At 46.1% G+C, this 17,587-nt stretch overlaps 1 protein-coding gene across 3 annotated transcripts in view; it reads right to left on the reverse strand.

Annotated features, from left to right (window-relative positions):
* The window catches only part of TIMELESS (timeless circadian regulator), a 327,088-nt gene that overhangs the window by 240,169 nt on the left and 69,332 nt on the right, over nucleotides 1-17,587 (reverse strand). For all 3 annotated transcript variants that reach the window (XM_078689100.1, XM_078689101.1, XM_078689102.1), the window contains exons 8-12: nucleotides 17,193-17,280; nucleotides 15,345-15,521; nucleotides 14,382-14,599; nucleotides 14,033-14,136; nucleotides 13,527-13,696 (exon numbers count right to left, since the gene is read on the reverse strand). In XM_078689100.1, the coding sequence (XP_078545226.1) occupies nucleotides 13,527-13,696; nucleotides 14,033-14,136; nucleotides 14,382-14,599; nucleotides 15,345-15,521; nucleotides 17,193-17,280 (757 nt within the window). The remainder of the gene's footprint in view (nucleotides 1-13,526; nucleotides 13,697-14,032; nucleotides 14,137-14,381; nucleotides 14,600-15,344; nucleotides 15,522-17,192; nucleotides 17,281-17,587) is intronic.

Below are 17,587 nucleotides of genomic sequence, written 5' to 3' on the forward strand. Positions count from 1 at the left end.
CTGGCAATGGGTGTAAGGACCAAGGCCTCTGTTGCAGGAGGTATTAGACAACCCGTGTTCCTATGCTCTATAGCCACAGAAGTTGGATAAGTCCAGTTAAAAGAGACAAGACATAGGTAGACCTGTGCTACCAGAGACTTCTCAGCATAAAACCTCTGATCCGCATCTAGATCGTAGTACAGATACGCAGCCATCTATGATCCAGTAACTCGGATCCACAACTTCGGCCAGAGAGGCACCTCCACCCTGCAAGAGTAAACCCAAGTCAAGACTCCGCAATCAGACGGCTGAGATACACATACAGTAGTTATGTAGTACTGGCACAACAATGTAAGGATGATCTGTGAGGAGACAGACAGGAGCTGAATGAAGTGCAACGTAAACAGTGCAAAACCTCACAATCCAAGGCGCCAAGCTGCCGAAGTTCTCCCATAGAAAATATGAAGGGCACAGGATCTGCAGTTTGAGAGGATACACACAAACATCAGTTAGGGTAGTGGAAATGTTAAACCAGGGTAAACTGCAACCTACCTGCAGAAATAAAGCACACAGACCGCAGATTGTCAAATCACCTGAGATCGGACCAAAGTCTATAAGTCTGTATGTAGTCGCTTCAATCCCTGGCAATACAAAGAATGTGGTGACAGATGCAATAGGAAGCTGCGCTGACGAGAAGTACACAGTATGGGTTAGGAGAACTATAGCTGTCCCGTGCACAGATGAGAACTTGAAACCGGGGAAGTAATCATACTTATGACCAATAACTGAAATAGACATTTTACTGATCACCAAGCTTATCAGCAGTCAAATTGAAAAGCAGCTAGCAGGGGAAGTTTCAACATTCTTCTAGAGTAACAAAGTGCTAAGCAAGGCAAGTGAAGAGAAATACCAACTAGGCAAGAAGAGGGCAGGAGAGAAAGAGCGCACAGAGGAAAGGAGTCAAGGATGAGCACAAAAGCAACACCTTTCAACTGTATATTACGCAAATACAGATCATCCATGTGATGGAGGGCCACAAAAACAGAAATCACAAAAAATCTACGCAGAAAACAAGAAGATCCTAGGTCCTTCTTTATCAGTTACAAGAACAGCTCCCACCTCCCAATTTTTTAGAGATCCCTTGCGCTAGACTAGGTGCTATGCTTTTCATTAACATCGATACTCTCATCAGTTATTCGACGGGTGGGTTTGACTTCAGGTAAACTTGGCTACAGTATTAAGCATTTGGGTTCCTTTGTTTAGTCAGTGGTTTACAGGAGTCGAACAATGATACACAGTGAAACATAATACACTGTTACAATCATATAAATAATTTGCCTGTCCCTTGGAATCCTTTGTGGAAATGCCAAGAATTCCACTTGCTACAGTCCTCCAGCACCAAGAGAAAAGGCCCTAGGTAAAATAGCATGAACACCATAAACAAACGTTTTGTATCTGCTCTAAAGGTTCTTGTAGGTGTCCAGGGAAAATTACCCTGTGACTGTTCACCAGTGTCCTGTTGGGGGCAAAAGTTCAGTTACAGCAGTACAGAGTCTAGGAGCGAATGCACTCTTAGTTGCGGAGAGTGGCTGGCAAGCGCGTTAATAAATATTAGGTGACCCTTGATAGTACTCTTAAGGGTCTGTTTCATCTAATCCTCCAGTCACAGATGAAATTTCCCTGCGGTTGGGGATCCTATGGGCCAGAAGAGAACAATAGGCATCAAGGGAACCAGTAGCCTACTGACTACCGGTCAGCACAAGGGGAACTTGAATGGGACTTTGACTGGCAACATCTCTTGAAATAACCCAGCAAGGAATCAGGTTCCACAACTGGGGAGACATCCCAGATGCAGAAGCACCAGCACAGGGGTTGCAGTCCAGATTTCTCCAGACCTCGAAGAACACAACAGGAATATGTACTGGTACCCCACAGGTACATGGAGGGATAGGGCTGATGCAGGCTCACCAATCTCTATGAAGAAGGCAATGAGGGTATTCTGAAGTTGAGTTGAGGGTTCCAGGGCAGCTGTATGGGCCTAACTTGCAGCTCCATGGCAGACTCAGTCCTTGAAGATATTATTCAAGCAGATCCAAAATGTTAGCTAAGGCTTGGCTCTTGTCTGCAAATTATGGCCCCCATTAGGATGGCGGGCAGACTTTGCCCGCCCGCCATCCTCACGGAAAACGGGACCGCCAGAGAGCTGTGCGGCGGTCCCGCCTAGCATATTATGATGCGCCCGCCACAGTGGCGGGCGCATCATGCATTTATAACATTGCGGCGGGCGGTTTTCACACCAGCACCCGCCGCAATGCTATAAATGCTTGTGATGAATTTGCATACACAAAGCGGCAGGCAACAATAGGATCTCGCCGATAGCGAGCAGCGCTTTTGCGCTGTATCGCTAGGCGAGACCTAAAAAGAGATTGCAGCAGAAATCCAACGAGCTATGGTCCGTTTGGTTACTTTGTGCCCTTTACGCATCTTTCCATAAGCAATGAAAAGCTGATCAGATTTTCGTATTGAGGATATCCTTTGCAAGTAAAATTTAGACATCTTTTGACATCAAGGGTATGTAAAGCCTTTTCCGCAGATGATTGAGGATCAGGAAAGAAAGTCTTTAAAATAACTGGTTCATTGAGGTGGAAATCAGAAGGCACTTTAGGCACAAAAAAGGGGTTAGTGCGGAGTGCTACCAAATCCCTGCTGAATTGAAGGTAAGGGAGTTCGATAGTGAAGGCTTGAATGTCACTGACACGCCTGGCTGATGTGAGAGCTAACAGCAGAGACATCTTCCACGACACAAGCTTTAAATCAGTTCTATGAATAGGTTTGAAGGGGTGTTGCATGAGTTGTGACAGAACAATGTTAAGATGCCAGGGCGGAGGCAGACGGCGGATGGGAGGAAACATACGAAACAGTCCATTGAAGAATTGTTGAATGATCGGAGAGGAGTAGAGAGATTGTGTACCATCTTGACGGAAACTTGAGATAGCCGCTAAGAATACTTTAAGAGTAGAATGGGAAAGGCCTGACTTTGCCAAGTGTAAAAAGAAAGGCAATAGTTGTTTTGATTTTACTCGTATTGGGTGAATGTTGGCGGCTTGACACCAGAGGCAAAAACGCTCCCATTTGAGCATGTAGGTTTTAATTGTGGAGGGCGCTCTAGCATTAGCCAAGACCTCCTTACACCCCGATGGAATGTCTAGGTGGGCAAATTCAAGGTGTTCAGGTGCCAGACTGCTAAACGCAGAGATGCCGGACCCGGGTGGCAGAGATGCACGTGTGGATGGATAGGAGATTCGGTATTGGTTGCAACTGAATGGGATCGCATTCGGATAGAAGGAGGAGTTCGGTAAAGCAGAACTGGCGAGGCCACCTGGGAGCTATTAGGATACAAGGCATCTTCTTCATTTTCCGGAGAACCTTGGGAACCAACGGTATCCTTGGAAAAGCATAGACATAGATCTGCTACCAATTCATCAAAAACGCATTCCCGCACGAGTCTTGTTGGGGAAGCCAACTTGCGTAGAACGTGCATTTGCGGTTCAGAATGGTCGCAAACAAGTCCAGATCGGGTCGACCCCACTTCTGAAATATCTGATCTAATGTTGGTTGATAGAGCTCCCACTCGTGATTGGACACTGTCGACCTGCTGAGGGAATCCGCTAGGATGTTGGATACTCCTGTCGGATCGCCCAATCCCAAATTTGCTGGGCTTGCTGAGACAGCAGAGCAGATCTTGTCTCTCCCTGTTTGTGTAGGTAGTGCATACTTGTGTTGTCCGTCCGGATCAACACTGATGCTCCTAAAATGATGGTGCGAAAGCATTTTAGGGCCAGGAAGATCGCTAGCAACTCTAAAAGGTGAATATGCCAAGTCCTTTGGTGAGCATCCCATTTGTCGTTGACTGCTAGCCCTTGAAGGTGCACTCCCCACCCTTCGAGGGAGGCGTCCGTGGTGATGCCGAAACTTAGAGCTTCCACTAGGAATGAGAGGCCTGCTGCCACGTTCCTCTTGCAAGTCCACCAGAGCAACGCCTTCCGCATCTGAGGAGTGATGCGGATGAGATCGAAGAACCCCGAGACCTGGAGCCATTGGTCATTGAGCTCCTCTTGCAGGGCTCTCATCTTGAGACAACAGTTGGGGACTAAGGGAATGCAGGATGATAGCATCCCTGGAAGCAACTTGAACTGTCGGACAGAAACGCACTTTTTTGATCGAAGTAGTTGGGCCAGCTTGCACAGCTTTTGCTGCCTTTTGTTTGAGACAAAGGCTTGTGTTCGTAGAGTGTCTATGGTGGCTCCTAAGAATGTTCTTGTTTGTGACAGGACGAGTTGAGACTTGTCCAGATTGATGGAGACACCCAGAGACTGGAAAAGTGACAGACATTTCCAAGTATGGACGTTGATTGTGAAGGAATTCCCCTTGATAAGGCAGTCGTCTAGATAAGGAAAAATTTGGACTCCTAATCGAAAGTGTGCAGCCACCGGTGCCAAAACCTTGGTGAAAACACGGGCACGGAACGTAGTCCGAAGGGAAGGACCTTGAACTGGAAGTCCCTGCCAGCCACTCTGAATCTCAAGAACTTTCTGTGTCCAGGTAAAATTGGTGTATGAAAGTAAGCTTCTTAGAGGTCGAGGGTGGTCATGTAATCTCCTGCCGAGAGGAGTTGAAGGACTTCTTGCAAAGTCAACATCCGGAAGGATTGTTTTTTGAGATATTTGTTTGGGGAACGAATATCCAAGATGGGGCGCCATTCTCCCGATTTCTATTTTATTAGAAAAAATCTGGACTAGAAACCGGTGCCTCTTTGAAGTTTTGGACCCACTTCAATCGCTCCCTTTTTAGGTCTCGCACTGCGAACCGGATCGCGAAAGCGATCCGTCGCTGCGAGACTTATTGTGATCATTTCATCTTTCAAGGGCTCAAGGGGAACAGACAGCGGACAAGCAATGTGAACGCGCAGCTCCTTGACTGGGATTAGGTCGCGCGCGTCAACTAAACAGCATGTCAGTTTCAGTTTTTACACGCGACCCTCTACAGTTTGTGCCTCATGCACTTCTCGCATACACACACACACAGCCACAGCTTTTCGCACTAGCACGCACACACACACACGAGCACACACACAGAGAGACACACGAGCGCACATGCACGCAGACACACACACACACACGAGCACACATACCGCCCGCCTGCCGCCGCCCCCACCCGCCCAGGGGTGAAATTTCCCCCCCTCTTTCCTCACACTCACCGGAGAGGTCGGCGCGGGCCCCGCCGAGCAGCAGGAGGCAGGCGGTGAGCAGCAGCGGCGGCTCCATGGCGCTCGGTCCGTCCGTCTTTCTGACTGACTGCTTCTAAGTCTTTTTTAGTGCGCATGCGTGTCATTTCACGCATGCGCAGTAAGTCCTTGTTATTCCATTTGAAACTCCCGGGGCAGTGATAGTGGCAGTTAACCAGCTTGTGACCGCGGCGCGTTGCTGGACGAGGACCGGACTTTCATCCCTTGAGAAGCCCAGCTAGAGGACAGGAGAGGCTGCTTCAGGTACTGCGCGTTGTGTAATTTATCGGTCATTAAGAGGCTTTGTTATAAACGCATCTAACTGTGCTCACCACTTTCTTGTCAGTGGGCCGCGTAGCTGAAGGCCCCTGGGGCTAGGCAGGCAACCCAGAAGCGGTCAAGCCCCTCTGAGATTATTTATTTCATGCATTCTTATAAAGCGCGGACTTTACCCGAAGGTGTCAGAGTGTGTGATGGCACTCCCCTCGGCCCGGAGAGCACACATGGCAGCCTCATGGAAGGCGTCTCCGAGGGCCTCCGTGGCCCCCACGGGGCTCTCCGCTGTGGGGAAGGCATGTGAGGTCTAAGTGCGCAGGAGAGAGGGGCTCGTCGAGGCCTGCATGTCGCCTTTGTAGTTTTGAAAGGGTCATGTGGGTGAACCAAATGATCGCAGTACCCAGGTGTCCTGTTTAATCCCTGCTATGCTCAGCTGCGGGGTCTTTTTATTCACAAATCTTACGTAGCTCTGGCCATAACGCGGCCTGGTGCGAACAGGTCAAACTGATGTCTCCCCTAGTGCTCCTTAGTAGAGCCAGCCATCACGCCCACAACGCGCCAATGCTAATCCTCCTTCAAATGGATATATCACTCTTTCACCCCCTCATTTTTATTTTAAAAATGCGCCCTAGAAAGTCAGTAATAACTAAGGCCTGTAGATAAGACTCAGCCCTCCCTGGCCGTTCGAGGACGGGTGGGCAGAGCAGGACAAGGACTTGACTGTCTTTTCCTTCTTACCCAAATCAGACAAGCACATTCTCCACTTATGCGCTGCCGCTGCAACCCCCCCCCCTTATTCCCTCTTTGTCTCCCTCCTCACTTAGTGAGAACACCGACTCTTACCCTCTATTTTTTCCATTCCTTCATTTTTCCCCCCTGTGAAATGGATAAACAAAGCAACATTTTTGCTGGAAATGTCTTTATAACGTTTTTGAATTCCAAAGTTCAGCCTCGAGATGGAGAGGGGAAAAAAGGTTCGAAATATAAATAATTAAATGAAACAAGCCAGAGTGATCGCAAAGTGGCCTGATTGGGTTTTATTCACACCCCAACACATTAGGGCCACTTTACAGAGTTTGCCAGTTACGCGCTACTGTTGTTTTCTGCTCTTTTTGTTTGAAAAGTATTGTTTTCCCCGGGTGGGTAAGTGCACTATTCATGTAGGTACTCAATACTCTGTGATGCGTGGAGTGTTAAACTTTTAATATGATGTCTACTTTTTTGCTTACTTTAGCTTATAAAATGTATACCGTTGCTCTGTTTTCAGGAATGTGGTCTTTATAAACCATACTGCTGTCATGTACTTAACTTATCAGGCAAAAATACTTATTGATTTCTGAAAAATGTAAAAGTTAAGTTTACCATGTTGTTCCTGCTTATATTTGACACGCTTTACAAAATCTTGCTTTCACTACGAGTGTTTGCTTTTTCTAGGATGTTACTTTTTTTCAGGCTGCATATTACTTTTTTCTAGTGCATAATTTGAATTGAGTCGCAACCAGGTGTTTATAGCGGGGCCCAATTGGGTTGTAGCTGAAAGAACTGCATGTTTCTCTCAGCGGGGCATTATGGTGTTCAGTAAGAGAGAGAGAGGATGTGGCACTACGGCCAGAGCTGTTCAATTTGGAACTGAGGAACCATGGTTAAGCCTTAATGACCAGACCATTCTCTGGAGGGAGCACATTTCCATACTAGAATTTAGATTGCTTCACTGGACCTTTGAAGCCCTGCTCTCCTAGCACTAGCAGGTGGACCCTAGCAGTGGAAGTGTGGGTTAAGCTTGAAGGCCTGTCCACTACATTCCATACTGAAGTTCATCTCCAGCCTTGTGGGTAATCTCACGAAGCAGCACTCCCTAGAGCAACATTGACTGTCACTGCGGTCACAGGACCATTGAGGCCAGTCCGCCCCACCCATTGGTACCGCCATTGTCATTGTTTCAGCAGTAGGAGGGCAACTCGCCAGGGATTGGCAATGCAGGATTTGCACACACACCAAACTAAATTTTCAAGCTTCACGTTTCAGACACTGGCATTCTTAACTAATTGGTTAAGCGGAGAAGCTTGGAAGAAATTATAGGTTTTCTGATTTTACATTGCTCATTCAGCCACTGGATGAGCATCGTGTGCCCTCTCATAGTTTACATCAAAGGTTAATGTTAATAATGTGTTTAATTTGTGGTGCTTTAGTTTAGTGTGGGCGACAACCAGTAGCCACATGAAAGCTTGGATTCTTTTTTTTCTCAAGGGGCTCCCATGCGGCACCAGAGCTAGGCATCTGGGCCAAGCCTTATTGGCCTGCACACTTTTTAGTTTAATCTCACATTACTTGCACTCAGCGGGAATGTGGATACTGCCAAAGAGGTAGTTGGCTTTGCTACTTGTGATGACATTGGAAAAAGTAGGCCAGGAAATCAGATTTTATAGGCAACACTCACCTGCAACAGTCTGGTGTGTACTGGCTGCAGTAAAACTGCAGATACTGGTCCTACTACTGTGGGACTGATCACATAGACCTCCCCCTTGTAGTTATGTGGTGTTCTGATATGATTAATTGCTTCACTAATTTCTTGGTACTTGCAATGTTTGTAGATTGTCCGTCATTTTAAGCCACCTTTGTCATTGCTCTAAATTCTCCACTTTTCCTTTAGATTGTTTAGGACTCCCAGCCATTGCCACCCTTGTTGTTATTTGTTACTCCGTGAGCACAATTTTATTGTTTGGGTTGCCTCTGCTCGTGTTTTGGGATTGAAGTTATTTTGTGATTTGCGACTACACTGCGCCCCACGTTTATGTTGTGGGATTTGTTCAGCTTTGACACCTGTCGCTGCTCCCAACTGCAGCACCTCTCCCCGTCTCCCGCCCATCCTGTCGCTGCTTGTTATTTTAAGCTATCATACTTCTTTGTAGAAAGCCTTCAGAACTGTGGCTTTGCTGGGCATGTGCATTCACAGTGTATTCATTTCAGGGAGCTTGTGTTTAAAGTGGTGAGGCTAAATATGAAAAGTGATATGGGGAGGTGTCGGTGTGGGCTACCGGGTGAGCATTTTTGGAGTGAGGTTAAATATTGCTTTTAGAGATCTATGTTCATTGTGTTTTGATTGAGGCGAGCCTGTGTATGCAGAAGGATTTTGTTTGGGGCCCTGCGAATATGGAAGGGTCTTGTAGGGGAACGGCGTGTTCCCTGGCCCCTACATTTTTAAAGGATTTGCTTGGAGGAACATCCAAGGCAGCAAAGCGGAATTTCCTGGACATGAATTCTCACGTTATGTTTTGTTTTACAAAAGGTTAACACTTAACTTTCCTTCCTAGTATTGAAAAAAGATATATAAAATGGATACCCAAAGTTTTCAAAGGACGGGCTTCTTGGCTGCACCTCTTTCCTTTCATAGATGTCGCTTTCGGGCGGGAACTTCTGCTCGGGCTTTGCTCCCATTTGAAGATCATTACCGGCTGTGAGCGGGCACCATGGCGAAGAGCGCCCTGGTGTTAAGGAACGCAATCATAGGCTTGGCGGAGTGCCCGTCTCACAGCATGGTGACTGCTGTGTGGGGCGCTTCCGCTGCAGGGTATATGATATATCTCGGTGTTTGTAGATGAGCCTTTGTTGGTACAAAGTGTGTGGTGCATTTATACTGATACCTCCTTGTCTCAGAATCTCCCCGCTTAGTGTCCCCCTCCACCTTCCAAGAGATCCTAACAACTCTCTCCTAAATGCCTTCCTTCATTTTCAAGGAATTGCCAACAACTTACTCCAAAGGGCCTTCTTTCCACAACATCCCAACAACCTCTCCAAAGTGGCCTGCTTCAACAAAATCCTCAAAACTCTCTCCAAAGTGCCCTCTTCCGCCTTCCACAAGACCCCCAACCTTTCTCTCCTAGTTGTCCCATTTCAAGGCCTACAGACTGCACTGTTCATAGCCAAATAATGGCTGTTCACCAGTGGCACGTCAAGTAACAGTAAAGAGTAGATGTTGTAGCACCAAGAATAATGCGCTGCATGGCTAAATACTTCTAAGGTCTCAAAGGCGAGACCTATTGGCTATGCCAATGCTTGTTTATCATTGATTTTATTTGGGAGAAAAGCTCCGGAAGATGAGCTGGAGGCAGGCCTTTGGGAGGAGAATTTGGAGGAAGTTTGGTAAACTCCAGAGCGTGGCATCTGGCCACAATGTCCAAAACCCATTTGTCTGTAGTTATAGCATGCCAGGTTTAGTAAAAACGGGAGATCCTTCCTCCAACTTTTGTAGGTTTGAGCGGTAGAGCAGCTGGCAGTTGTCACTGCTTCTTGGATGAATTCCGTCCACACTAGGATGACTTATTTCTGTTTTGTACATAAGACGTAGTTGGTTGCTGCCTGAAGGATTGTTGTTGTTGTGAGGAGTAACGTCGATTACCCTGATAGGACTGGTATTGCCTTGACTGATTATAGCCTCCTCGACTGGAGAAGGATCCACGGCCTCTAGCGCCACGAAATGGCGGCTTCCGAAACTGAAGCGTATCGAGAGATTTTGCCGTCCCAGTATCTTTTTTAATGACTTGTAGGGCTTCATCGATATGCTGACCAAAAAGAGACTCACCGTCAAAAGGCATGTTGATAATTTTCATCTGAACTTCCTGACGAAATGATGTGGATTTCAACCAGCCCTGTCGCCTGAAAACAGCTGCACCCGCTAGTTGCCGAAAACCTGTAGACGCAACATCCATAGCAGAATCGATAATCTCAGCCGAGATTCGTTCTCCCTCCTGGAGGGCTCAGGTAACATGTTAATGTAGGGGGTGTGGTCGGACCACATTTGTCTATCATAGCGGCCTAAGATGGCCAGTGAATTAGTTGCGGACAGTAGAGGCCGCCATGGTTGAAACCTTTTTTTCCAATTGCATCTAGACGTCTCCCATCCTGATCGGGGGAGCTGACAATGGAGAGGAGTGATTCCGTGATTGTCGCTGTGCTGCCTGAGCAATAACTGAATCCGGCTTAGGCTGACCCATTAGACAAGCTGGCGAGTTATCCGGTGCTTTGTATTTCTTTTCAAGGTGAGGCAGGACCGCCGGAATGGAGGCAGGAGTCTGCATGACTTTGTTCTTCCTGCCAAATAAAGTCAATAATAGGGATAGTCCGCACTTGCCTCCTTGGCTGGTCTTTGAAATAGTAAAGGAAACAATCCTCCTTCCTTTAGTCCATCGGAAGAAGGAAACGTTGTGCTGCCCTTTCCATCAGAACATGAAAACTTCCGATGTCCACTGGAGGTGAGTCAATAGGAGCCGGAGCAGAGGGAGATGGCGTTTGTATTTGATAGTCATCCCATTCAGTAAGGAGTGACCTATCATCCAATTCTCCTTCTTCCCTGTCATCATCCGTGGTGTGAGGTTCCTGATGATGCGACATAGAAGGTACCGGAGAAACTGGTCTGGGCGACCGCAACACTGTAAGAGATTGAGGAACGGGTGTTGGTGGAACAGAAGAAGCCGATTCAGATGGAGGAAAATCGGTGGGGTAATAACCCTCTAACATGTGCTGCAGATTATTGAGAAGTGATAAGAGGCAATTGCGCCGTAGGGTTTGGCTCTGAGGCTGGAGGATCAGGGTAGTAGTCCTCTTCTTGATCCACATCTTGATACTTAATGAACAGTTCCGAGGGCTCCTGGAAGTAGGAAATCTGTCATCCTCTTCAGATTCATCCTCATCTGCCCCATAATCCAGTAACTGCTCGGGCAACGCAAGAGGAACTCTACTTGGGGTGTGTGAACTGGAGAGAGAACCTCCAAAGAAGATCCGCGCCTTTGAAGTAAGGAAGACGCTGTTGTCGACGGTGGCAATGGCGCAGGCAGCACCGCAGATGTCTTTGAAGATGCTGTGGCTGTAGATGACGACCAAACTTGAAGATCAGTGCAGGAAGACAGCAGCGTCGACGAAGCAACCGTTGACGAGGTCATCGCCGACAAGGCGGGCGTAGACGAGGCAACCGTCAACCATGTAATCACCGTCGACGAGGCAGCCGTCAACGAGGCAATCGTCGACGATGCAATCGCAGTAGACGGGACAATTGTCGACGAGGTCTTCTTGCTCTTCGTCGACGGAGGGACGTTAACGGTAGACTTTAATCTCTTAGTCAATGAGAAGGTAGTAACTGACGTGGTTGGTCTCACTGAGACAGACACCAGCGTCGACGGCGAAGTAGTCGATGACAGTATCATCTGTGGCTTCGGAGACGAGAAGGTTGCAGTAGATGTCAGCGTGGCGACGGCAGGGTTCATCAATAAAGACGTCGTCGTCGAGCTCGTCAACAAGGGACCCCGTTTTTGAGGTAAATCTCTGTCAGAAACAGGTTTAGAAACCTGAGATTTTACAGTCTTTCTCGGGGGTGTAGAGGACAGAGTTTTACCCTTACTAGTAGGCTTTTTGGAAGTGGAAGGCAACTCAGCACTCTTAGAGGTGTGCTGTTGTTTCAATACCTTAGCCCCAGGAGATTTAACTCAGTGTCGCTAGTCCTCTTCCTAGAGGTAGCAGTCCTGACAGAGGAAACACTTCCCACCTCAGATAAATGGTTGTCTTGATCCTTAATCTTCTGTAGCCACAGAAGTAGACGTCCCTCTCTGTCCCTCAGAGTTTTTTGAGGGAAAGTTCAACAGATTTTGCTGTGTCTCACCTGGTGATCAGGATACAAGCAATAAATGCACTTCTTGTGGGGGTCTTCAGAAAACAGCCGGAGCTTCCCACAAGACTCACAAGGTCTAAAGAGAGATTTCTTGGAAGAAGACATCATGAATGAAGAAAATTCTGAAGAAACCTGAGAAGTACTGAGCAGAGCTCAGGGAGACTCCCTTCACACGACGTGCAGTAGAAAATCTGAGAGCCTAAGCCTCTGGGGAGAACATTCTGGAGGGTGCGGTCGCCTCATTGGCTGTAGTTTGGACTATATATAATGACTAGGACGAGTCATAAAAGTGGAAGAATTTTTCCTATTAACTTCTAGCTATTTTACTTCCTGGTTCTAATCTACCTATGATATAGCTATGTTATGCATAATTATTGCTATGTTTATGTACCGTGGGACTCCCACTGACGACGGGGAATGATTCAAGCATGTGAATCTATGAAAGATACCCCAATACTGGAGAATCATTCCTACCCCAAATTGTTTCCATGGATTGTAAAATATCTCTTAAAAGATGTTAACTTTGTTTTTTAATGGCAAAAGGCTATGCTGATGTGGTGAATTTATAAAGTAAACGGCCCAGGACATTCAGTTAATGTGTCTTGTTTAAGGAATTCTGTTTTGGGGTTAAATTCTTTGGAACTAGAAACGTTGACAGTCCCTATTGTAGGAAGTACTTGTTGGACTAATCTATACTTTCGTTTGCTATGACAATAGCTACAAAAAATGAAAGTCACCCATGAGAGATCAGGTATGCGTATGAGTAGCATGCCAGGTTGAAGGATAACCACACTAAAGGTGGCCCCAAAAGCAGATTGTGGGAAAGGTCCCTCTGCAATAACACAAATATCTGAAGCAGGAAGGAAAAAAAACACACAAAATACAAGGGGGAAGAGACAGCTTCTAATTCCTTGCACAATGGCCACGGAAATTCCAGCAATGTTTAAAATACATATTTTTTGTGGGAGCTTTAGTGTATGGTGGGTTCAGAAGGAGAACATTATATTTAGAAAATCCCACTCCTCTTATTTTTAGGGTGCAGAATGCACCTGCACCAATAAATTCAAACATGGACTGCACTGCCAAGTGTTGATGAGTAAAGGAACCAGTGGACAGGATACAACAGATCCCAGACTCCACTCTTTGGACTACCAATTGAACTGTGTAAATCACAATAAATAGTGGGTGGGATATGTAGTCTACTCCTGAACGAACAAGCTTGCATACCAATTCCACCATCCTCTTCATACGCACAGTGGTAGTCGATCGCACTGGATGTGAAGAGATCAATGTTGGGGGTGAGTTATCTTCTCCCATGACTGGTCTTACCTGGACGACTAAACTGTTCTTCCCCTTGCAGAATTTTTCTAGCATCTTAAGGAAGAGGTGCGTGGTCTCTACCAGATCTTTCAAGAATGAGCGTGGCTGCTTGGTTTCGTCAAACTTGCGGAAGAGGGCCAAGAAGAGCTCCCGGTACTCCATAAGGTAAAAGATGTTGTCTGTTGAAGGCAAGGGATCACAGAAACCGATCAGAGGACAAGACAAGATAAAGTTTTAAATCAGCACAGAAGACAATGTCAACTGACCACACTTTTTGATTTAAACATCATATACTATCCAAAAGCCCATATGATATTTGCAATTTGCCCCAACAATCTGATACTTCAAATATCTTGTACGGTCACTGTAGCCTATGTTTAAAATCAACAGTGAGCTGAAAGCACCCAGCACAAACCAAATTTCAATGGTAGATGGTAGACTTTTTTCAGCAGAGAAAACTACACCCGCAACCGCTAGGGAACTAGTGCCCAAGATGCAGTCATCAAGTGACTCACTCTTGATAATTTTGCTGCTGTCACGGACCGCCTCGTCTTTAGAAAGATCCATTTCGTGAACTGTTGTCAGCAGCTCCTGGTATGCCTTCAATGCCAGATGCATTCTTGGGTCAGACAAGTGAAAGAAAAGACACAAATGGCAATAAAAGAGGGTGAATATTAAAAGACAGACATTTTGTCAATTTGCTAAAGGCAACCAATAGAGGAAACCGCTTGAAATATTCCACCCATCCTCATTTCATAATTTTTTCCTTCTCCAATATCACAGCTGAGAAACCTCCTAACCAGCCAACTATATCAAGGTAGTCTGTTACTGCAAGGCATTCACAACATGCTGATATTACCATACCTCTTAGACCATGAAGTTGCTTCCTTCTTGTCCATTAGCATCATCTCGTAATAGTTTGTGAGATTTTGCTCAAGGAAGTGGAAGGTGCGGATGCTCACTGTCTCGGATACCAGCTCCGGCTGGAAGCGGTAAAGACGATTAAAGGCCATGAAGAAAGCCATCGACCACATGTAGTAGGTCTCATCGTGTTGCTGGGCCTTCTCACGCATGAGGTGATCCTGAGGATCAAAGACAACAGACAGGATTACACCTCAACAGGGGTCTCTGGATTTAACTTGGGCACTCACGTTTGTCTAATAGACCAAAGGTCAGTGGGTCAAACTTTGCTGTTTTAAACACTGGTGCACAACTATCACCAAAGTTTTATAATTTAATACAAAAACAGAACTTCATAAATAGAATGGCACAGTCCATTTATATATTACTAGTCAGAACTGGAACACTCCTATTTCAGAAGATTGGAAAGAAAGACAGACCAGGCATGAGTGCTCTTTTCCACACACATTCGCAGAATATGGGGCATTCATCAAATTAACTATCTCACCTGCTAGCCCAGCCGACACACCAGCTCCAATCACAATATTGTGTTACCTTCGAAAGCCCCAGTCATCATTACGCTCCTCAGGCATGCTCAACACTAATGTTGCAATACTTCAGGAATCAGACTTACTTTAAACATGCGGACAGCTTTGACTCGATATAAAACACCCCATCATCAAGGGTGAGCACTTTCTTGATATCACACTGCCATCCCTGCAAAGACTTTCTGTAAATGAGACGTGCACAAAAGTGCAGCAGTAACAACTTAAAAGTGCCAATGAATGGCGGCAGCATGCACATAGATGTGTCTACTGAGATGCATTGACTGGACGGCCGGAGGTATCGCTTGTACATTAGTTGGTCACCTCCCCATATGGCCCGTGACACCCTCCTGTTTCCACCATGCCAAAGAGTCCAACTCACTTTCACGATATACATGAGACGGTTGTAGCAGTTCTCCAGGAAGTCTACGCAGAATTCTTTCAGGAAGAGCCTGACATTCAGCGCGGAGCGTCGTTCTTTTGTGGTCTCCTTGGCCTCTAGCTTTCTTTTTGGAATTCTTCTGACCGGCTTCCCAATATCGTGGCTGTAATTTTTAAACTGAAAGTCAAAATGAAAGAGTGGAAGGGAGAGAAATGTCTTAGCATTGGCTTTGAGGACGGTCAGTACACACAGTGATCCAAGCAGCACTATTAAATCCAAATTTGCCAGGACACAAGTGGAGTGCACCTATGAATCTCTTTCATGGAAAAGTACTTCCCACATCAGTCCTGGGAGCAGGACTGTTTCTACTCTTTTCTATAATGGTTCTTAAGCTTCTTAGGAGAGAACGCTGTGAAGGGTTACTGTCCATCAGCAGACTCGCCCAAGGGAGGGAAAAGGACCGTTTAAGTTTCTCCTGAAGGGCTCGAGCCAAGAATAACTTTGTTTCCCTGATGGCTGTTGAGGGCATTCAAGCAGATGGAGTAGCACATCAATGAACTGTGATCAGGCTCCATGCACTGTATGCAAACATTGTGGGCAGTTTTACAGGGACATTTGTTTGAAACTTTAACAGGGTTAAAACACCAATACCATAGAAGGTGACACTTGACCTAATCTGCTGAACAAGCATCTTTGGAATTGAGAAGAATTTGGTGCTAACCAAAGAAGCGCTTTGGAGCCATAGCGGTAAGGAGAGAAAAAACACAAACCAATGCAATTGTGCCAGGCAGCACCACATATGGGCCAGTTTTGTCACTCCTATGGGGATGGGATGTTTAGGGGCTGCTGCAACTCGAGTAGCAAGGCCCCTCTTGGAGGTTTTGGAGAGCACCTGAGAGAGAATAAGTTTACAGATCTACTCTGCGTTAAGTGCTATTCCTATGCTAAGGAATCAGCAGGACAAAGTATCCATCAGACAAATTAATACAACCCAAAGAGACAACTCGCCACATAACTGGCAACAGATCTTGGGAAACCGATAACAACTAAACCGGTCACCTGCTGATACCAAAAGCAGGATTGTACTGCACTGACTAAAAAGAGTTAAAAGTTTCCTTCTTAGGGACTCTGGGTGGTACTGAGGTTGGCTTGAAGTGTAGGCTCTCTCAGAGCGTATGTGCTTTCAGGAGAGCCTCCACAAACCCCCACCCAAACCACCCATTGTCTCCAAGTGCAGAGTCCGTACTATCTATCACTGTTCAACAGAGGAGAAGTCAAGTACTCAAACCAACAACCCACTTAACCGCACCAAATGAGTGGTGAAATGAATAGTTTTAAAGGTAAAGGGCTTCTCCTATTTCAAGGCACTTTTAATCGGCCACTACCTCGGTTTATCCCTCCTATGTCTGAATAGAACATTCCCAAATAAAGAAGATGTATTTTTGAAACTGTTTGCAGTCGTTGGTGCCAGGTCATCATATTTTGAGTTTAAGGAACCTTGGAAAGGACTTGGAATTTGTTCAGCAAAGCACTTAAACTGGAATCTATTTTCAACAAAGCTTGGCCTTGTATGTCCGGTCTAGAACACAAAGAGATTTAAGCACTAAAAATTCTAACAGTCATGAGCAGCTTAGGGGAGAGGGTGTGATAGGAGGGACCCCCACACACTTATCATGGTCTGGAACAGAGATACAAAGTGACGTCCAATTCATGGAGTGTTGTCATATTTTGATCTTACAGTCCCAAAATGCCTCAAGTGCGAAACTGCTAGAGGAGCCACACCTCCCAACCCACCCATGAATACAAGATATCTAATTTGTTGAAAATCCTACAGAATCTGAAACTTACGCTGTGTAGCCCTTTGTGGAACACTACGTCCCGGTCGCCAATGGCTTTCAAACCCTGAACAACGTAGGATCCTCCAAACCTTGAGTGCCTGTAAAGTGGAATCAGATGTCAGTCTAAGGAAGGCTGAGAATGACTGATAAGCAAAAGAAAAAATGACTTTCATTCACAATAAGACAAGTTATTATGGTGGACAGGTTGACTTGTAGGCTCCTTGATTGCCGCCAAAATGAATAAGGCTTCCTGTAAACTTATGATTCCACCAAGTGTGGTAGGGCTCTAGAAAATTGTTATAGAAATATAACACTGATTCAAATGCATTCTGTCTTTAACTTGAGCTCAAGGGCTGCTGTGGATAACCTCTACTAGTGTACCAGCCTTTAGCTGTACTGGCATCC

Source organism: Lissotriton helveticus, chromosome 1_1, assembly GCF_964261635.1.
Source record: "Lissotriton helveticus chromosome 1_1, aLisHel1.1, whole genome shotgun sequence".
Taxonomy (NCBI): domain Eukaryota; kingdom Metazoa; phylum Chordata; class Amphibia; order Caudata; family Salamandridae; genus Lissotriton; species Lissotriton helveticus.